This window comes from Sebastes fasciatus, chromosome 13, assembly GCF_043250625.1.
Source record: "Sebastes fasciatus isolate fSebFas1 chromosome 13, fSebFas1.pri, whole genome shotgun sequence".
Taxonomy (NCBI): Eukaryota; Metazoa; Chordata; class Actinopteri; order Perciformes; family Sebastidae; genus Sebastes; species Sebastes fasciatus.
Window position 1 is genome coordinate 18,152,226 of NC_133807.1, and position 22,475 is coordinate 18,174,700.

Below are 22,475 nucleotides of genomic sequence, written 5' to 3' on the forward strand. Positions count from 1 at the left end.
TATCTTAGCAACCGTCTCTGTCTCCCAGGTGACAGGGACTGACATCACTTCCTGTTGGTGAATGTGCATGTGTGTGTACACAGTGTCCAAAGTGTAAAAAAAAAAAAAATGCACAAACCGATACGTGAACGTGTCACGAACATACGTGTGAGGTTGAGCAAAGTTCACCCGTGTCACTCTCCTCAGCCGGCTCGGCTATACAGCTTCAGCACCCATCAGTCATCATCAGGTACATGACAGGATAGTGTTTGCTGGTGTGCGGGATTTAACTCGCATGCATCGTGTGTGTGTGTGCATGCAAGAGCACGTTCCGAAAGCAGACTGTGGGCATATATATGGAGTGTTTGCCATGTGCGCATGCGGTCAGCCTGATTGTACGTTATGCCAAGGGAAACATGGCCAACTGATGCCATCTGGTAGGACTACTTGGCACGAGGGGACTCTCTATGGTTCCACGACATATTGGAGTAGTTAAAATTAACACTGTGACACTATTTGGCAGAAAAAGACACTGAACTATCTATTACTGAGTCTATTTCAGTCTCTCTCTCTCTCACCTTAAGGGTCCAAGCTGCATTCACACAGGGGGAGGCAGGACGGTGGAGACTCTGGCTGGCCGTCACAAGCACAAGTGCAACAGCAAAACCTCTTCACAATGAAGACAACTTCTTCAGTGCTCAATACTCCATCATTTTATTTTATCCTAATAAAACATCTTTATCAATAATAATAATAATAATAATAAAAAAGAAACCTAACAAAAAAAGATAAAAATTTCAATTAAAAAGGAAAAATAACACTATTTGGTTACAATGATAAAATTCTAAAAAAAAAAAAAAAAAAACTTATAGAAAAGTAGAGTCCAGAAGCATAACATAATTGACTGTTTCCACTGGTTTGGCTTCATCCGGTGAGTAGCATGAAGGATTAGCGTGCTGTCGGTTTGACCATTTACATGAAAAACTAATGCTTGCATTGTCTGCCCCTAATTAACTTCAGCTGCTCAGTCCCGTAGAAAACCCCCCCGAAACTACTCATGATTTGTTCCTTAATTATGTTGAACATTTGTAGCAATAAAGCAACAGAGCGGATACATGTGTCCAAACTGGCAAATGGCTGATGAGATTCAACTAAAAATCCTGTTTCTGACTCCACAACGCTCAGATAAGGTCCATGAGAAGTTCGTCCTCCATGACACTGGAGACACTGGTCATCCCGGGCTGGGGTACAGCACCTCTCTGACCTCCAGACATCAGCATCTGACCTGCACACAAGTTTGGGATGTTTGGGAGGGGGTGAAGAGAGAGGAAGAGATTTAAAGATTTAAATTATGGATTCTCTTTATTTTTTTCAGAATTGATACTTTCCATAGAGAATGTTTTATAGTTTTGAGTACGTTTAAGTGTTATCCTTAATTAAACACACAGTAAGCACGATGAATTCTGGATTTGAATTGCAGTTTAGTCATGCTTTGCCCCTATATCTGGAAACTATATTTATATTACTATCATACCACACATTTTCAAGCGTGTTTTTTTTCTCCCATGCAGCCATCTGTTTCCATTCATTTTGTTAGGGAGGTCAACTTAGAGGCACTTGAGATTTGATTGACATAGGTAAACACCAAGGTACTTTACTGTTGTGTACCGTACAGTGATTTGAAATGTTTACATCGTGCATAAATGTGTTGCCTCAAAGCTCAGACACCCGGGACTTCTAAGTCAACAATGATGTATTCCTGTTCTATTTTGTCAGAAAATCAAACCTGAGCAACAAATGAAGAGCAAATCTAGACGAGCATAGTGTGAACATGGCTGTTTCTTTCTTTGAAGTAATTATTCACACATATTGCTCATAATAAACACAAATGAACATGCATTACAATCGAATGATACCACTGGTAGTGTCGGGGCAGAGGTGAACTGCAAAGCGTCTGTGTTCAAAGAGCGAGGTGAAAAAGATTTAGAATACAGTATTTGAATTGTCTTTTGAGGAAATGCAGTGCGAATCACCTGTCAAAACACAAATGGCAACCAATGACTGACAAGGGGCCTCTCTCACTGGCTGTAAGTCATCCTCAGCGCACAGGACCATGCTGCAGGACCATAGTCTGGCCACCAAAAGGACATTGATCTTTTAACAATGGAGATCTTCAAAGTTGGAGCTTCAAATCAATATATAAATGCACCAGAAGTTTTGTGATTTTTTTCAATCAATGTGCACAAAAATGAAGTAATATATAAAGAAATTTGGGCAGCATGCACACTGGGATGGAATATCTAACTCAAGCATGTCTGCAAGTTTTGTTAGATACAGATGGCTGCATGTGAAATTAGAAGAAAAAAACATTGTTTTGTAAAAATGTGTAAAAAATAAAAATGTAATGTATGTATGTAAAATTGGCATGAATTGGTAGTAAATGGGATAAAAAGAACTAAAATTGCTCTTTAAGGCCTTTCTACATTTATCTTTGGATGTCTGACTAAGAAACTCAATTTTTATCAACATGAGTTTTTGAATTTTTTTTTTATTCTTTTGGATATCACCCTTCAAAGAGTGAATTTTCAGACCTATATTCTAAAAGTTTGGTCAACTTGAGTCACATGTTTCTGAACTCTTTCCACCTCTGTGGGGGGTGCTTGCTGACCTCCCAAGGGTTGCCTCCACTGGCCCTGCATTTGAGCCCCCCCTCCTGGTGCCGGATGGACCAACTGCTGCCCTAAACCCTGGTGGGACATCATGCCTGACATGTGAGACACTCCACCCTGCTGCAAAGACACAGAGACAGAAGAGCCACGTTAACCTCTACACAATCTCACACTCCCAGAAGTTACTGTATGAGACATTTACTACAGGCTGATTCACTCAGCCATTTGTTGCACTCTTACTGGCTGCTGTTGGCTGAGGAGAAGACTACGAAGCTGTGGATTGGCTCCAGGGTTTGAGAGGCGGAGTATGGGACCCTGGGGCTGCGCTTGTCCGCTTTGTGCGACCTGATTGGGTGGAGCGCCGCTGACCGGCGGCTGTTGGTTGGCTGGTCCGGCTGCTCTCATCGTCATCTGAAGGAAAGTTTAAGATGTCGTATAAGAAAACCAATTATGACCTACTTCTAAAAAACAGAAAAATAGAACATACAGATACCAAGATTAAAATTTCCTGTAGATTTTGGTTACTGGTCAAAAATTTGAGTAAGTGGTTACGTCCTGTCAGGGCATTTTTAGAAGTGATTGTCACAAGTCGACTTGCATATGTTGAAAATAATTCTTTGTTGGTTTTATATGGAATACAGGAGTGTTTACCACCTTAAGGCTGGTATTAGTGAAGCTATTGTCTAAGATGTTTTAGATGACATCAATGCAGCCTTGGAGTATAAACAGGAACAGTTATACAGGGTGGAAGTGAACCATCATGTTTGGAACAGGTCTATCTGTGCTGTTGGTTTTGTGCTCGTCACTTCATGCACAATGCAAGAGTTCCTATTCAATAAAATATACAAACGAAGGCATGCATGTTATAAATGAGATATGCTACAAGAGGAACATTCAATAGGGACGGGTAGTCGACACATGCTGATAGGAAGTTAGCTGTCTGCCAGCCTGATGCTGAGCAGTGGAATGGGTCTGACAGTGCGTCTGTGTTTTTCTACATGTATAACACAGGATTCCTAAAAAAAGACAGGATGTCCACAAAGACTGAAAATGAGTTTAACACCATTCAAAATAAACGCAGAAAAAAGCAGCTTACTTCTTATTTATGGTTATTACTGACACTATATCTATATGGGCAACATAAAACAAGGACAGATAAAGGACATTGTGTTGGAAAATGTACATTGTACTGATAAATCTGTCGTGTGCTAATCTATGTAGTTCAAGGAAACTTATCATTTGCACAGTGGAAAAAGATAAAAACCTATAACTGAAAGATGATCTAAAAAAAAGCCCTTAAAGTAATAGTAGTAGGAAAGTACCCGTGGACACCTTGAACACATGTTGGTTGTATGTTAAGAGGCTACTGCGGTCTCACCATGTTGTTCTGCCTCTGCTGCTCCTCCATCATTGAGACCTGACTAACAGGGGGTATGCCCACCACCACAGACTGGACACAGGACAGATCAGAGAGAAGGAGGAGGGGGAGGAAGAGTGTGAGAAAACAGTGGAGGAAAGGGTTACCAGTAAGGCATGCAGAGATCAGCGGGCACCAGGGCAGTAAAAGGTGTCAACAACAGGCAGCGTGAAAAAGGGAAACTGGTGTGAAACCCCAGGCAGACATGCCAGCACAGAGATGGTTCATTTACCTGCTGCTGGACGTTGCCGTGTGAGACAGGAATGGGGCCAGGTGGCCTGTTGAGGAAGTTCTGGTTGGGGGCGACCTGACCAGGCTGCATCGGACCTGCTCCTCCCAACTGCTGCGTAGAAACAGAGAGAAAGTGAAACAGCAGAAAGTAGACTTTTTCCAACGGTGTCATACGGAACATTTTATCACCTTTATATATCGACTCAGCATGCACACGCTTCTCTCTCACCTCTGCTTCACCTCTATACTCATTAACACCTTACAGAGGCCCTGCAGTACAAACGCATTGTTTTTTCCTCTTGCTTGTCCTGTGCTTAGGTTAAAGACTGAAGGTGGCTAACCGCTTTGCTCCAGAGCACCACAACCGTCAAAGAAGAGGAGAGCATCATCCTCACTGTGGTCTGTCCACAAACAAGCACGTTCTATGTAGGTTTGCTTGAAAAAGAGATTTTGATCTCAATGAGACTGTTTGGATAAAGAATTCAATACATAAATAGTCACAAGCCCATAAGTACATTAAAAGCTTTACTGGTCGCTGTAATTGGTCTTTCTCATACTAGCCCTTAAAGAGATCCCTTCAATTTCAATGTGAGCGACGGGGACAAAATCACCAGCCATCGTTTTGTGCAAAAATTTATTTTGAGGTTCAGCTGAAGCAAAGATGAGGCTTCAGCTGTCTGAGTTAGACAAATCAAGAGGGTATCTTCCGAGGTTAAAGTCTTTTTAGCACCACATTTTCTCTGAATCTTTGCACGAAAGGGGGCTGTGGATTTTGTCCCATGTCAGGTCATGAAAAAGTGTAAACCTATCCTTTAAAAATTAATTTGAAAAAATCTGAAACTACAACCCTCTGATTTGATATTTGGATATTCTTGTATTGTTATGATCAATCCATAATCTGTATTTTCAGTCCACATATTTTCCGCATGTAATGGGTGTTTACGGTGTTAACAACCTTGAGAGTGTTGGGCTGAAACCAAATATTCACTTTGTTCATGAGTGTGCAGATGGAAAGCAAAAACAAACATGGATGTGATGATACACCGGTAGAGACTTAACTTCAAGCACCACCTGCTGCACTGTTTGATGCTTCAGATTTCACGGTTTAAAAACAAACTGAAGCTTGATGACTAAAACTGTTAGCAAAGTCTAAAGAGGAAAAAAAGTCATATACAATATCCATCCGGAGTTAAATGCCGAGGAGGAAGAAAAGAAGCAACCTGTTGCTTTACCTGCCAGCAGATTCTGCAGACACACCTGCTAGGTAGTTTCTGATTATTCAGAAATATAACTCGAAAAAGGTACACTGACCCCATTTCACATTTTATTTGCACACTCCTGTACTTAAAATCGCAATATGGAGACTGCTTAAAAAGGCAACATATGAGGCAGCAGTTAGCTGTGCTGTGGTGGCTTGTGTGTTTCTACACTGAGGGAGAGACGGAGAGGAATGAGGGGTGTTTCATCCCTCCTCTAAAACACAAATTATTAACTAGACTCAGGGAAAAATAAAGCGATAGAAAAACACCTTCACTCATCCATCTTGCTGAATCTGAACAAATCACCACTGCGCTAATGCACGGTGTGTTTTCTGACCAACTATAACAGCGCAACACACAGCTTTAGGTCTTTTGAGAACATTAACAAACCAGCTGCCTCTTTCTCTCTTCTCCTGTCAATGATTTATCTCCCGTCTTTAACCCAGTAACCTGTAAAATCCCCGATCACGATTTAGGGCCTGCATCACTTTTCAGGGGTGAAATATTCAATTTTGTCTTGCTGTAAAAGAGAACAAACTGGTTCTTGAAGAATGCCACTCCAGCTCTTTGCACCGAGAACCCTGAACTACTGGTCCAAATGGAAATTTTAATTACGTTAAGATTGCTGTAGCGCGTCCCTATTAGCAATGCAGCACTGAATATGTGATGATACACAAGAGCCAGAAAAAAAAAAAACTTCATTACAATTTCATGTCTTGTGCGTTCTCTAAATGCCCTGATGCTCATACACACACACACACACACACACACACACGGCTTCAAGTTACATATACTGTAGGGCTGACGTGCTTCTGCGAAGACATAAAATTAGAAGGGTGAGTAAACAAGCGCCGTCGCCGCTGATGAGAGCACACTGCGAAGACAAAATTGTAATCTAACTCATGTAATCCAGACAACCAGCTTCATTTTTAAATGGGAGACTTGCTGCTTCTCTGTGACTGGATGCTGCATTGTTTCAGAGCTACGCAGCGTCCCTCCTCACTGGATGCAATAAGCTGGAGTGGAGCCCTGTGATGGAAAAGACAGCTAATCCAGAGGACACATTTTAAATCACCCTGTCTCCAGGGATGAAGATGAGCAGAGAGGGGAAGTGAAATCTCCATGTCATGTGGACAAGGCAGCAGCATTTGTAACCTGTAATGAACTCGGAGACAAGAAGTGGTCTACCTTTAGCAGCGAGGCTGGAAGGAGAGGCCCTCGTCTCTAGATTTTCCTGATCCCGTCCCTAAAGATTGGCACACACACCACTCCATGGCGTCTGCTACAGCGTGACTCATGTAATGTTAACATCTGTGCAGCCGGAAGTTTAAAAATGCATATCTAACCGTGTTGGGCTTTGTTCAATGCCGACTCTACAACTTTCCACCGTTTCATACTATAGCATAGATGGCGGAGCAACTAGTGTGCTTTTTATGAATTTTGATTTGATTATGATATGATTGTGTTTTTATGAAGTAATCAACTGACAAGGACGCATGAATGTATTTTTTAACTAATGGGATGGCATTACACTGCACTAGTAATGTAAAACAAGACAGAGGCTGCAACTAACATTAACATTATTTTCAATATTGATGAATCTGCTGATTATTTTTCCAAATTTTTTGAAAAATGCTCATCAAATCGCTTGTTTTTTACACCTTAATGCATGTTAACACAGTATATTTACCATAAACAATAACCTATCACAGTACATAATGCACAGGATGCAACCAATTCAACATAAAGAGTGCACACGGTATGTGTTGCACCTATATTTCCCTCACTAAAGCAGAGATAATGAGGTGGGAGAGCAACAGCCAGATAATGTTGCAGTAGGAATTTAGCTAATGCTAGCCCCATTAGCCTCTACCAGAGTGAGAGACGTTAGTGGCTGCTGTGAAGATACTGGACGTGCTAAATGAAATGTCAATAACAATGCACCTTAATGCCGTAAACAATGCACCTCAATTCCCCAGTGCTGCTCTATAATGCCTGCTCATTATCACCTCCTTTTGGTCTCCCCGCTCCACACTGAAACCTTCCTCTCTTCCCACCAGCCCCCACTCTCTCCTCCTGGCTATCACCACTCACCGCTCTGTGCTGCTGGACCTGCTTGTGGTTGGTGATGACTTGCCGAATGCCGTTGACGAAGCCGCTCTGGTCGTTGGGGATGAGGCCCATGAATATTCTCTTCTTGGATGAGTAGAGCAGCATCAGCACCCGCACTTCACAGGGCGAGGTGGTGTGGGGGAAGTGGACGCAGCCGGCCTGCAGGGAGGGGTCACAGGGCAGATTAAGACCTTGACATGGGAGCCTGTTGTAATTATGGGATGGGCTCGGGCTTGGGGGACATAACTTACTCCAGAGCTTCTTTGCCCAATCAAACATATCAGTTTTATAAATTGAATGCAAATGGTATTAACTTAATTCATACTGTGCTTTCTGGGCCGTAAATCAAATTCAGGCAACGAGGCAGAGCCCCAGCCGGATTGAATACTATTAATGCCTCTGCTATTTCTCAATGGTATTACCTCATTAACAATGCACCACACTGACAAAACCCCTATTCTGGAACTGAATCTAAACAATTAAAGGTTTTTGTCTGAGCTGATGAAAAAGCATGTTTAAAATTAAAATCATACTATCAGGCTTGAAGGTGACTAAATGTATGGCCTGGAACCCCCTCTAGAGTCTTTAACACAACACTGCAACACAGCTTCATGCTCAGTCCAACTACTGGACAGAGGTGGGACCTGCACTCAGTTGCACTCATGGAAAATGTATTGAGGTGTACTGAATGATGGATATGATTGGGGACATGGAGGGAACACACGTCTTAATCTCAGGAAATAGAGTGCTTGAAAACTTACAAAGCCATTGGCCATAATGCGGTACAGGCCTTTCAGCGACTCCATGTCTTTGTTGGTGAAGAGAAACTGAACCATTCGGGAGTTCCTGAAGAGGTGACCTAAGGTCGTCTGCAGAAGGAGCGGGCAAGAGAGGACTTTGTTATGCATCATTCATAAAAGAAGCACAACACTTTCACACATTTAAAAAATGGTCTCACCAGTAGTTGCTGTGGAATCAGCTGCATGATGAGCTTCTGTGGCCACTGGTCTGTGTTTCTGTTTATAGACACAATGGCAGCAGGTAAACTATGTGCACGAGAAAAAAAACACCTCTTTAGATAAAGTCTATAGTGTTTGATTGGCTACTCACAGATTTTCCCCTTGGTTAACATGCACTTGACATGGCAGAGATCGTGTGAGTTTGGTGGTTGAATCCATAGAAGAGGCTTTAGGCTTCTGCAGGAAAGGGGGGGGTGAGGAGTGACACAAACAGAAGAGGAAAGTTAGACAAAAGAACATCTGGAGCACATGGCAAACAACTTCAAAATCCCACATGATACCTGTTAAGTAATCTTTACAATACTGACCCTATGACCAAACTAAATAATAAACAAAGCAGTCAGAACCACCATACTTTCAATTCAACAAGGTAATTGTAGTGTAAAATCAGTTATATAGGATCAGCCTTTTGATTGACTTCACTAAGCCTGTACACTGCTGTAACTAGGCAAAAGGTCAAGCTCTTGCAAAAACATGTTTTCCTGTGTCTTGTGTTAAGAATAGATAGAATGAATGGGTCTCTGTTTTGTTCAAGGTTAAGGGAGTATATCCTGCTCTGCCTAAAGAATAGATAAAACACTGTCAAAATTGTATAACAGATTATGCATTATGAAGAAGTGTCAGGATTTTCCCCACTCTGCAGACTGGGTGCCTCATCTCTCGAATAAACAGACAAGGAACTCAAGAAATCAGTCTCTTCTAACTGCAGAGGCACTGCATGATATGGGGTGCATGGGTTGCTGTTGTGATCCATTACACCCGTGGTGTCTCTTTCTGGAGATGCTCTGGGAAGGAACAACTGCAGGGACGACCCAGGGCATGCTGGGGGATTACATGTTCCAGCTGGCCTTGGAGCAGTTGGAGAATATTGCTGAGGAAAAGGACATGTGGGGGCTTGCCTTATCACCCTTTTGCCACTGTGACCCCAATCAGGACAAGCAATTAAAAAACGGACGAATGGATGGATTTTTAAAGACCTGCAGATAACCTGTTCCTCAGTAAAACGTCAAGAATGAAAGAAAAAAGAAGTACTTTCTAAGCGCATCAATGGCTGCAATCCCACTGGGAAAACCGCCAGCGCGCTTCATCTTCAGGGCATCAATGCAGGATCAATGATCAATCAATCACATATTAGTCAGGCCTACTGTAGTCCCTGTGCTGTCCATTACAAATGTATTGTGCTGGCCTTTCTCTGCAGACAAATGGGTTATCTATTTCCAGGGCTTGCTAGAATGAAAGGGAGCCTGAGATGTGAACAGTAACAAAACAATCCTATCATAAAACACATCTACCTTAAATCAGTGGCGGATTAAAAAAATAATGTCAGCAAAACCATTCTGGAAAGTTACCCCACATTTTAGACAACAAAAGCTTTCCGGAATTAACAGATTGAAATTCAGCCAAAACAGAGCGAACCATATTGATAACACTGTACTCGGAGCGAGCTCCAGCCAAGTGTGCTGGCATCCCTTGTGAGAGTTTTTATCAACAGCCGTTTCTTCAAACGAGTTTTAGTGTCTGTAGTGTAATTCTCTTCAACATTACAGATTACTCCAAAACAGAATCACTTACAGAGCTGAAAGCCTAATGAGGGAACGGGAGAAGGAAATAGCAGATTAAGAGCAATGTTTTCGTGCTCCTAATCTGTCCACTCAGGGTTGCTTGTGGCTGTACATGCTCACAGGCAAGATTTAGAGTTTCCTGAGCTTCCCACTTTTATTCCTGTCCATTTAACGGATTTAGATAATTTTGACAAACACAAGGGGGAGGATGAGACTATAGTCAATAGAGGCGATTGATCCGAGTCTGTCCACAAACAAACACTTGAAGGCCTCATGAGTGTCGCATAAAAGCCATTAACATCCATTTTCCTGGCTCAGCACAGCAACTGCAAACTAAATCGATTTGACCTTGAGCTAAAGCAATAGTAGTAGGACGGTAAAATAATGTGCAATTAATCATACTGTACAATAATCAATGACAGGTGGTTTATAAAGACTCACAACAGTGATATGTTAGACAGTGGTGATGATCACAGTATGTTAGCAGGGCAGAGGCTCCCGACTCCAGTTCTAACAGTTCCTACTAACCACTTAACATTCGGTTGTCAGTACTATAAGTGATTCGACTGCAGGGATTGATCTGAACAACACTTTCTCTTAAAGGTTTCTAATATTGCTTTACTTTACAGCTTTATTTTCAGGGCACCAACCATTCAAAAGCAGACCTTTTACTAGGTATTACCTCTTGCCACTCCAGAACACCGGTCCATGCTACAATCTTATTGGCCACACTTTGTTGCTGTACAATTGGATTTGTATTGCCCGGAGGTCCAGATACACCAGGCTGTCAAGAAAATAGAAGAGGAGCGGGTTACATGTAGTGTACTAGTACAATTTAATCCCTTTACCAGTTGGAAATACAAGTTGATTCAAAGGAAAAAACACAGCCTAATAGATGATTTCCATTAAGTGAATAATATAAAGCATGTAATTCTGTACATAATTCAACTGGAACATCATTAAATATTAGATTTGGCAATTTAATCTTTATCAACATGAGATTCACAAGTATGTTGTACTACTAAGAAGAATGAATGAATGAATGAATGAATGAATGAACTGGAAAACAGAGGAAAAAACAACACTGACTATACCCACAATGATTTTCTAGGGAAAAGGGAACATCTTCTGGTTTTGATCTGATAGTAGTACTTACATTTAAAATTCATTTTGATATTAGACTTCAGACAGTGTGTTAGTCTGCAAACTCAGCTCTAGGCTGCTGGCAGTACAGCATCACAGACTCAAGTCTCGGTTCTCTGATATCTAACTTTAGCATTTGAAAATATTAATCTGATTTAAACATTGATAGTGTTTACAAGGGGGGTGAGAATACCAAATCAAGTCTTCAGCTGAGTGCTGTGAGTTATTTAAACTCCACAGAATGTTGGCTCTGATGTATGGTGCCTTCAAATGGGGTCATGTTTACCGTGTTCACGAGTTGAGCCCATATGAACGCCCCCCCCTCGTGGTATTTACGACCTTGTAAGTGGGAAAGTTTCTGAAAGCTCGGAGTCCACGACTTGTGACGTGTTTGTTGACGTTGTCAGAAATGGAGGAGGCCATGGAAGTTAATTTTTTTTGGTGCATAATAAGTTAATATATTGTAAATTTTAGTCGTATATTGTTTTTCTTCATAATTTTATGAACACAAAACATTATGAACTACAATTTAATACAGGGTTAACTTCCATAACGTTGACATTGAAATTCTAAATCAGCATTAGAATGATGCGCAGCTATTTTATTTTTGCATGTCTATTTAGCCTGTTTAAACCTGGTATTTCTGCACAGAGGTCGTGTTGCTCTGGCTCTATCTGTTTGTGGACGCCTGGAAGCTGCTTGACATCCACCTGGATCCATCTCTTCATATATGTTCACATTATATGCATCCATTTTTGTCATATGGATTGTCTATATTGTATTTTCATTATGTTGTTGCTCTGTCTGTACACACAACATCTATTGCACGTCTGTCCATCCTGGAAAAGGGATCCTTCCTCAGTTCTTCCTGGGGTATTTTTTCCATTTCTTTTCCCTGTTAAAATGTTTTTTTGGTTACGTTTTTCCTTAACCGATGAGAGGGTCGTACTGTAAAGGACAGAGGGTGTTGTATCCTGTACAGATTGTAAAGCCCCCTGAGGCAAATTTGTGATTTGTGATTATTGGGCTATACAAATAAAATTGACTTGACTTAATTGTGTATGTCTAGTCTTGATCTCAAGGCAGTTCATCTAAACATGTTGGTGGACTCAGGACACCCATTTAACACTGACAAAAGCTTGGTTGATGGGATAAATGATGCAGGCTCAATAAATAAGTGAAACAGAAAACAATTATTTTGAAAATGCAATATGGTGTCACTTGATGGACCAGGAGGGAAAGATTTTGGTTAAGACAAGCTGAATCTGCACATAAACTGTAATCTAATTTGAATTTACAGTGCCAGAGATGCAACAAAGCCTTGGTTGGGATTTTAAACTGTAACTATAGCACCCCCTTAAGACAATTAGTACAATTCTGAAAAGGTTATAATGCAGTAAAGAGATGCCACAGTTCTACAATAGCTAAACATGCATGTCGGATATTCTGAAACCGAATATTACGTGTGTATTGAAACACACTTCCTTGCAGTGTTTATATAAACATATTATGTTCTGTATTATTAAAGGAATAGCTGGAATAGCGTTAGATGAGAAGACACCACTCTGGTATCACTCTCGTATGTTTCCATTAAATGAGAAGCTACAGCCAGCAGCCACTTAGTTTAGCTTAGCACAAAGACTGGAAGCAGGGGGAAACAGCTAGCCTGGCTCTGTCTACTTATCAGGTTACACATCGAGTACATAATGGTTACATTTTCAGCTACGAAAACAGAAAATGGAAAACTTCCATTAAAAAACAACAATAAAACTGATAATATGGGTATTATTGGTCTTGATTATCATAACTTACCATGATGGGCTGTGCTGAAGGACCTATGGGCTGATTCACGGGGGGTTGCTGCTGAGGTGGTGCCTGCGCCTGCTGGTTGGGTTGCTGTACTGGGGGTGGGACTGGCTGATTGGGAGCAACTTGTTGCTGTTGCATCAAGGGCTGTGTTGATGTAGTGACTGTTATAAGGCTGGGTGAATTGAGCTTCACCCCAGCAACTGATGGGATGGTTGGCTGACTGGGGAACGAAGGACCTTGATTGACCATTCCCGGGACTGGAGAAGGCAGAGCGAACAAAAGTCAGAACAGATACCAAGTTTAAAATCCTACAAGGCACATAAAAAAAATAAATCCATTCTGACCTTTATTTCCGGTTACTTTTAATCTTTACTAATCTAAAGATCCTGTTATTATAGTCCACTCCTGGTGAGAGCATCTAGTAAATACCAAAAAAGGACAGCAATACTATCTTTGGAAAATTGTTTTCCAGAAAAAGTGACAAGTGCAGACACAGTCACACATACAGTATGCAGACAGAAACCACGCAACTAAAAGCTTGGCTAACATAAATTGTTCACAAAAGGCCCACAGAGTCCACTGGTAACTCACAGCGACTCTTCTGGTTGTTGGCTGCCTCCACGGCCATCTGTGCAGCCACCTGAGCAGCAGTCATGGGGGCCGGATTCTGTCAGCAAGCAGATTAAAGGAAGACAATGCTGGGTAAAACGTTTTAGGGAAGGAGCATAAACACCACTGTCTGAAACGGAGCCAAAAGCAGGCGGCAGGAATTAGTCTCCAGGCAGCCTTACGCTGCGTGGCCGCTTGCCCATTACCTGATAAGGGTGGGTTGTGTTCATGGGTGGAGGGGGCTGTGAAGCTCCACCAAGAGGCGGAAGAGGCTGACTAACAGGCAGCGCCTGAGGAGGGAGGACAGGTTTGAGCGGCCCAGGTCCCCCACCTGAGGAAACAGACACTGGAGACAGACAGTGGGATGAGCTTAACAGTTTTACACAGTCCTGAGATGTAAACTTAAGGAGGCTTCCAATGTAAGAGTAAAACGGTGCTTCACTAAACGTGACGGATAAGACATATTTACCAAGGAATCCATGCCTCCTCACAGAAAGGTAGCTCAAATCTTTATTTATGACTGCTGAAGCTACCGCCAACTAAAGAATGACTTCACATGACCAATCACATCACCTCCTGCTGCAGTTAACACATGTGAAATTAGCAGCTAGTATCTTGCAACCATATGGAAAGTCTGCTGCTGGTAGAGGAGGTGTCTCAGAGAAAACAAATAATAAAAAGGGCAATTTAGCACCACACTGAAAAGCACAGACAAAAAAAAGATAAAAAAAAAGATGCGTGGAAGGAGATAACACACAATGCCAGTGTTACACCCTTAAAGAGACATCGACAACTTCTCCCTCGTCATATCCTTTTTTCAATCCTTTGAATTTGTCTTTCCAAACTGGTGTATGATAATTTATCCTTTTGATTTGGTTCTCCAATTTGTCCAATTATTTTTAATTCCCTTCTGTACAGTGGATGGACATAAGCAACATTTTGACTAGCAACAGAGGCTTCTTCCTTTGCATTGGGGGGTAGAAACACTTTCTTTGTTCATCTGAGTTAGTGGGTGCAATACCATTTTCGTCCACGGGGCGGTATTCTTGCACTACTTGTTGAGGCTGGGACTCATCTCTATCGCCATATTCCTCTTTTAGGTCGTCAATTTTGTCATTTAAGCGCAGTAATACAGACATTCCTTCGTCCTCTCGTGAAGTAACATCTTCCCCTTCCAGATACTGGAGAATATGCCTCCTCAGCTTACGAGGAAAGTCTTTGTCACTCTTATCCACAGTTAGACCGAGTGCTGCGCATAAGTCACTCAACTCCGATGCTGTCAGTGTCAGTAACTTTACCTCTATCTCTCCCACAACATGTTCCCAATCGGGCGACATCTGTTGTGCTTTGGACATGATGTCAAACTTGTATCTCCACTGCGGTATTGACGACGTCGGTCTGCTTGGCTAGCCGCTAACGCTAGCTCTTGCTGTGTTGTGGCTCATGACTTGTCTTGCTTCGCGATGAACTGCAACCGGGATTTCATCACGCTGGTTGCACGCTGTTGCACCCTTAAAGAGACATGACTCCGTCTTCCTTTTGGCAACTTGTATTCTTCCCAGTTCTGTTGAAGTTATCTTTACACGAAGCAATCAGAACCGCTCGCACACAAACGTAAACAACAAGCATGTTTTTTCTAATCGCTACTGCGCTGACTGATGACATCATCACACCGTGAACTTTGAAATAATAACATTGCGCTGACTGATGACATCATAATACGTTTTTGAATTTGCATTTACTGCAGCCATCTAGAATCATAACCGGCTACACCTGACCACCTGCACCAGCCAGCCGCTAACTTCGTCTGGTGTTTAATGCTTAGCAAGTAGCAGTACAATTTATTTTATCAGGGGCATTTTGATAGAGGTTAGTAAAGATTGGGTAATGCATATATGAGTGACTGTTATTCTAGTGCTTAAATTCTGGGTTGTGAGACATATCTTTTGCCATCTGTGGGGTTTCATGATAGTACATACTATAAGTATTGTTAAACATATCTTCACAGTCTAATGCAATTCTATTTCTTTCAGAAAATATTGTGGTGGAATTACGAAAAACACATAAGAGAAACAAACTTCTATGAAACCGATCTCGTGGATCTGATGGACTTTATTGACACGGAATAAAGCCGAGGCAATCTGCAGAACAGTCTGAGTGTGAATGGTCAGACATCACGTTTTGTACACAGACATTTATGATGGTACAAATATCCTTAGGTCATGTGTCGGTATGCCCTAACATTAGTTTATGGCATGTGGAAGATGTGCTTGTCCTTTTGGACAGTCATTTGAGGACACGGTAGTCATTTAGAACCAACTCCTGTCAGGTCCCCTTCTCCAACAACTTAATGATTAAGTGATTTCACAACAGTCTAGTGCAACAAGTTTGTCAATGCCTCTGTATATTACTATAATATCTAAATTGATTTGGACAAACTGATCTGAGCGCAGTGGCCCTCACACAAACAAATGAATGATGTTTCTCACCTGGAAGCGAGATGCCTCTTACTAGAACCATGTGGAAGGGGTCCTGACTGTAGTCTGGGTGGGGTTCAACTGCACCTCCTACTGGAGACGCCCGCTCAAACAAAGACCGTAGAGCGGGCAGTTTCCGAGGAGCCACCACAGAGAAGTGAATTCCTCTCTACAAAACATGAAAATGAAATACATGTAATGTTCATTTTGCTTTTTACCTAATCAAATAAAGTAAATCAAATACTAATATCACTGATACAGTACTACCTCAAATAATGACACAATTATATGTGTCATACCCAACTAAGCACCTAATAGAGACAATATAAGTGATAACTCACATCTCTGATGATTTTGACCAAGTTGTCTGCTGTGCAGCCGGTGTAGCTGACACTCTCCACAGCAGGAAGCAGGTATGGAGGAGAGTTACATAGCAGCACACACACTTTGTGGGTTTGACCTCTGGCAAAGGTAGAAAAAGAGAAAGCAAAAACATTTTCATCACTACTAGAGCCCATCTGAGAATAAATTACCGATTGAGTTGCTAACTTATTGTGGATTTTCAAAAAAAGGTTATATTTAATGTAAGAATTTAAAAGTCACAGGTCAACAATTTTGTCCATGAACAAGGTTCTGTTACCTTGATTGCTCACACAGATTTCATTACTTTATAATGACCAAACAGGATACACTTCCAAGCTGTAGTAGACTAAGTGTTAAATACTTTTAAGGGAGCAATTGCTTAGTAATGATCCCTCCATTGGTGGGCAGTGATTGTACTTTGAAAATGTTCCAGGGAATTAGTTAGCAGTGCGAAACAAAAAGACTGCCTTACATTTGCTCCCTCATCTTCTTAAAGTCATCAAAGAGCTGCAAGGCCACAGAGAGTCCCTCAGCAATTAGACTACAACTTTCTGCTCCACCTCCCATGAACCTGTGTGGAAAAAACAGAGTCATATTTAAGATTTGCAAAATCATTTATCTCTGTTGTGATAAAATAAAGCAAGGTTTAACCACAAGAATATCAACTGTGTAATAATCAAGTAAATCATGTTTAATAAGTTACTGTATGCTGTCGATCCACGAGACAAACTCAAAGGCAGAGCTGGTTGGTGCGTGACACTGGACATATGACTCAGGAGCACAGTCCACTGTGTTGAACACCACAAGGCCGTACTGTGTCCCTCCATACTAGAAGGACATAAGAAAGACAGGAATATTTATATTAGCAATATTAACACATCCTTTTCTAAAAAAAAAAATGCTTTTCTCATTAAAAAAGGGGGAAACACTCACATCTCCACCAAAATCTGTTTCTGCTGGGGGCCCTCCATTGAAAAATCTATTGTAAATAAAATCACAAATAAAACATATGCATTTAGACATGACAGTATGAATAATAAAGGAATATCTTAGCAAAGGAGGAGTGTCTTATTGTTCTTACTCAATAGCTGGCAGTATATAATTTTTCCTTAGAGATTCAAAGTAAGGTCCGAGGTTTGCCGTCCCTTCGATGACAAACACCACATCGGCCACCTGGTTGGTCCCAGGCTTAGTGGACGGCTCCATGAGTGCTGCACCTGCCACCGTGGATCTGGACAAGAAGAGGGGACAGATTTTATATTTCTATAAATGAGAGACCTCCATGGTATAGCAGAAAAACTATTATTAGGGCGTTTCCACTGCAGGGGCCTTATCTGGGTTTCAACCAGAAGAACTAGGGACTACATTTATTTCCTGAATTTAAGTTCTTAACTACAGTGCAAAGTCACACATCAACAGGGAGAGATGAGCAGCAGTACTTTACAAGCATCCAAGCTTCCCAATACTCATTACTACAGATTGCATAAAAAATCTGCAACTAAATTAGTAGGGACTTTTCTCTCAGGAATATAGAGAAAGAAACAACTGCTTTTGTTCCTTCCAGAACTTTTTACTTTCTTCTTTAGTTAACGTTATACATACAAAAAGCATCACACATGTAAATAGAGTTCAATCTTAATAATTCGATGCTCTCTTATTCCTGCAATATTGACACATTACACCGGTGGGTGACAGCAAGAATAAACCACTTATAAGGTAAGATTTGCCCTCAAAAAGTCATCATAGTGCACGTACACAGAGTTAAGTGGGCTTCCCTGGGCCATAAGCACACTTAACTCCAGCAAGCATTAAATGATCCCTCAGGTGCAATAGGATGACTGTCCTTTCGAGGGCAAGCCTACTGGATCTTATGCAATAACTACATTCATACTAGTGCAATAATTATATTCTGCACGACAATGTGGTGGCCAATGGACAGAGAAGTAAAAACAATAAGACAAAAAGGCAGGAATCTTCCAATCTAATAGACTTTTATGATCAAGTAATAAAAGCCGAGTCAGTCTGCAGAGCAACTGAAAAGTACTCACTGGGTTTCCCTTCTCATACAGTTCTTTTCAGTTGAATATTCCTACATATGCAAATAGGTGGACCTCTACACCCAGCGGTGTAAGAAGAAGGCCAACAGGATTATTACAGACCCCAACCACCCCAGCCACACACTGTTCTGCCTGCTTCCGTCTGGCAGACGGTACTGCAGCATCCGGTCCCACACAACCAGGCTCAGGGACAGCTTCATCCCGCAGTCCATAAACACTGCTGAACTCTTGAGCTCCATGAGCTCATCACTTGTCACTTTACCTTTATTTACCTCTACATACTTTACATCCAGTACTGTTTTACAAACAGTTGCACGTCTACACTCCTGTCTACACCTCTGTATATATTTAGAACTTCTCATAAATGGAGATGCACCAATACCGATAATGGATCAGATATCGGACCAATACTGACTCAAACAGCAGGATCGGTTATCTGTGACAATGGGGACGATATATTGAATTCAATTCTATGTTTATATACTATATACATTATAGACTGGAAATATAATTCCTGTTTAAGTTTTGCCCAATGTGTTGCTATATTAAAAAAGGTTTTAAAATTGAATTATAATTCCTTTTAATTTTGAAGTTTTTTTAACCAAGTTGGTGTACGATTTATTATTTTAATAATAAATATAAAACCCAATAAATGTATATCTATGTATTTATTTTTTACATTTTGTTTTAAAAAGTTATGAAAGCGATATTGAAGTCAGGCCTGATGTTATCTTACACATAAAAGATTGATCCCAGTCACTTGCAGACAGTGAGGCATACAGATTATTAATTAATTGGTATCTGATCGGTAGTTGTTATCAGCTGATACCTGAAGCCCAGGTATCACTATCGGTATCAGGACTGAGAAAGTTGGATCAGTGAGAGGCCTCCATGATATAGCAGAAAAACTATTACTAGGGCGTTTCCACTGCAGGGACCTTATCTGGGTTTCAACCAGAAGAACTAGGGACTACATTTATTTCCTGAATTTAAGTTCTTAACTCCAGTGCAAAGTCACACATCAACAGGGAGAGATGAGCAGCAGTACTTTACAAGCATCCAAGCTTCCCAATACTCATTACTACAGATTGCATGGAAAATCTGCAACTAAATTAGTAGGGACCTTTCTCTTTGGAATATAGAGAAAGAAACAACTGCTCTTGTTCCTTCCAGAACTTTTTATTTTCTTCTTTAGTTAACATTATACATACAAAAAGCATCACACATGTAAATAAAGTTCAATCTTAATAATAATTCTCTCTACTAATTACTACATACTACATTCATGTTTACACCTCTGTGTACATATAATACTTCTCATCATGCGTATGCATACTACATCCTGTTTACACTCCCATCTGAAATATTGTCTTCCACAAAATTACATTTACATTACTATTTTATATTTACTTCTGTTTATATTTATTTCAACTGCACTATTTTATGCCTTAGATTAATCATTTTGCTTTTACATTTACTTGTGTGATTTCCCCTTTTTTATATATATATATATATATACATATTTTATGAGCATTAATGAAGGAACCTGAGACCAAAGGTTTCCATTGACAATGACTTTGCTTTGCTTGAATTGACATAATGACAAATAAAGAAAATTGCAACCCTACTCCTGAGTTACATGAAGACATGAAGCTACTCAAATGTGAAGGTAGGCCACTTGACTTATATGTCTTCGGAGATTGACAGGTATTTGTCCATATACTGCCTGGAAATTGATGAGGTTGTTTTTTTACAGTACTTATTCCAGCCTTTTAATATTCTTTATATATACATATTTATGAGCATTGTTGAAGGAACCAAAGATTTCCATTGTGTTGGGTCTGGAAATCTCAAGCCTTGGGCCAGGAACGGCAGAGATTCCAGCTCAATGTTCTTCAATGTTCAATTTTAATGGTGTCAGAAAGTCAACACAGGTTACTCAAATGAATCACATGATGCTGTACAAGTATTTTGCAAGAAGCAGAGTTTTCATCGTGTTTAATATCAACAGACACAAACACAACCAAAACCCGAGAAGGTCCGGACACATCTGCCCGCGTTCTTTACATCATAACCTTATATACTTGGAACAAAGAACTCACCCCTCTTTTCCTGTCATCATAAATCGTAGTATTCCTCAATTCTACTGGTCTCTGTCTTACTAATCAGCATATACCCTCTGCCATACATATGACCTTGGTACCTCCTCTGCCAGATTCCCTGTTTTGGGCCCCCTGCAGCTGCGAGGTTGCTTGGAATTTACATGTCATCACTAGAGCTGTGAGTTACAGTGGCCAGTGTGAGTATTACAGCACTGGGGTCAATACAGCACCACCATGATTATATGCTGTTTCAGTAGTAAAAACAGTGTTATAGGATTAATACTTTTATCATTGTTTATCACATGTTTATATAGTTAACAAGGGATTACTTCCACAATTGACTGCTGATTTGCTGGAATTGACATAATGACAAATAAAGAAAATTGTTGGGTGTTTGCTTCCACTTTCGTTTCTACAGTCTCATCCTGTTTACTGGGTTTCTCAACTGCAGCACTTCTAGTTAAAACATAGTAGTGGCAGATATTTCCTCTCTATGTGACCCGAGTTTCAACATCCCCTTTGGGGCACCTTTCCAAACATAGTTACAAAGTTCTTTACATAAGTTAAAATAGTGCAAAAATCTAGATAAAATTAATACAGAATAAAAAAAATAAAAACATAGGCCAAAATAAAATGTTGAATTTAAGACTTTTGTACAAAAAGTCAACAATAATGAAATTTAAAACAAGGGATTGCTATAAAAAAGGCCTTCCTGTAAAGGTAGGTTTTGAGGCATGATTTAAAAGAAGAAACAGAGTTTACTAGCCTGAGTAAAAGGGAGATTACATGGATAATGTTTAATAGTACACAATGACATAATGATATCACCATAACAACAACAGCTGAACTGCAGTCAGTGCTAGCTAAACGCTCCAGATAAACGTCAGTGAGCGATTTAATCTGGTTAAAATAGCCTCAACTAGCTGCTATCTAGCAAGAAAGTGTGATGTGGACTGACCTGGTGGTTCACGGCAGCCAGTAGAATCGTGAGATCGCTCAGATAAACACAAATATGACGTTAAATGAGTTTGAAATGAACTCACAGCATGCTAACATAACCCATTTGTTGTATTTTGACGGAAGTGACGTATAAACAGCCCCGCCCACACACACAATGTGACGTCACGAACATTCTTCTTCCCCTTTTCCTTTTTGTGCAGTAGGAAACTCTCTGTGGCTCTGAGTGCTGCCTCCTACAGGTACAAACATTGCATTTATTATTTTATATATTGGTCCATAGCATCCAAACATTAAAAAAAAATAATGTTCTTTAAGAGCTCATGTTTGTTCATGTCACCAATTTATTATAATGTTGCAAGTAGACTAAGGTAGATAGATAGATAGATAGATAGATAGATAGATAGATAGATAGATAGATAGATAGATAGATAGATAGATAGATAGATAGATAGATTGATATATAGATAGATAGATAGATAGATAGATAGATAGATAGATAGATAGATAGATAGATAGATAGTAACTTTATTGATCCCGAGGGAAATTCAAGTTTTCAGCATCACAGTTCCATAGTGCAAAACATGTTAGTAAAGAGGCAGTAAAAAAGTTAGTAGTGCAAAGTACAAAGTACAAAAAAATATACCAGATATAAAAATACAAGGAGATGAAGAAAACTGTTAAAACTGAATGTAGTGCAGAGTAACAGC

General features: G+C 40.5%; 1 protein-coding gene across 5 annotated transcripts; it reads right to left on the reverse strand.

Annotated features, from left to right (window-relative positions):
• Positions 1 to 669: 669 nt before the first annotated feature.
• Positions 670 to 21,909, reverse strand: med25 (mediator complex subunit 25). 5 transcript variants are annotated; one of them, XM_074655920.1, is made up of 20 exons: positions 21,767 to 21,908; positions 17,731 to 17,880; positions 17,583 to 17,628; positions 17,353 to 17,477; positions 17,122 to 17,220; positions 16,628 to 16,748; positions 16,299 to 16,455; positions 14,016 to 14,155; positions 13,792 to 13,867; positions 13,204 to 13,457; positions 10,931 to 11,032; positions 8,778 to 8,860; positions 8,626 to 8,683; positions 8,429 to 8,536; positions 7,650 to 7,826; positions 4,298 to 4,408; positions 4,027 to 4,098; positions 2,889 to 3,059; positions 2,648 to 2,768; positions 670 to 1,264 (listed from the first exon to the last, which is right to left on the reverse strand). In XM_074655920.1, exons 2-20 carry the CDS (start codon positions 17,853 to 17,855, stop codon positions 1,161 to 1,163), a joined length of 2,250 nt encoding a protein of 749 aa, XP_074512021.1. In that variant the 5' UTR covers positions 17,856 to 17,880; positions 21,767 to 21,908; the 3' UTR covers positions 670 to 1,160. The 5 variants fall into 5 exon arrangements, with proteins under 5 accessions (XP_074512021.1, XP_074512020.1, XP_074512019.1 ...); XM_074655919.1 differs by having other exon boundaries at positions 4,298 to 4,405; positions 8,778 to 8,863; XM_074655918.1 differs by having other exon boundaries at positions 8,778 to 8,863.
• Positions 21,910 to 22,475: the final 566 nt, after the last annotated feature.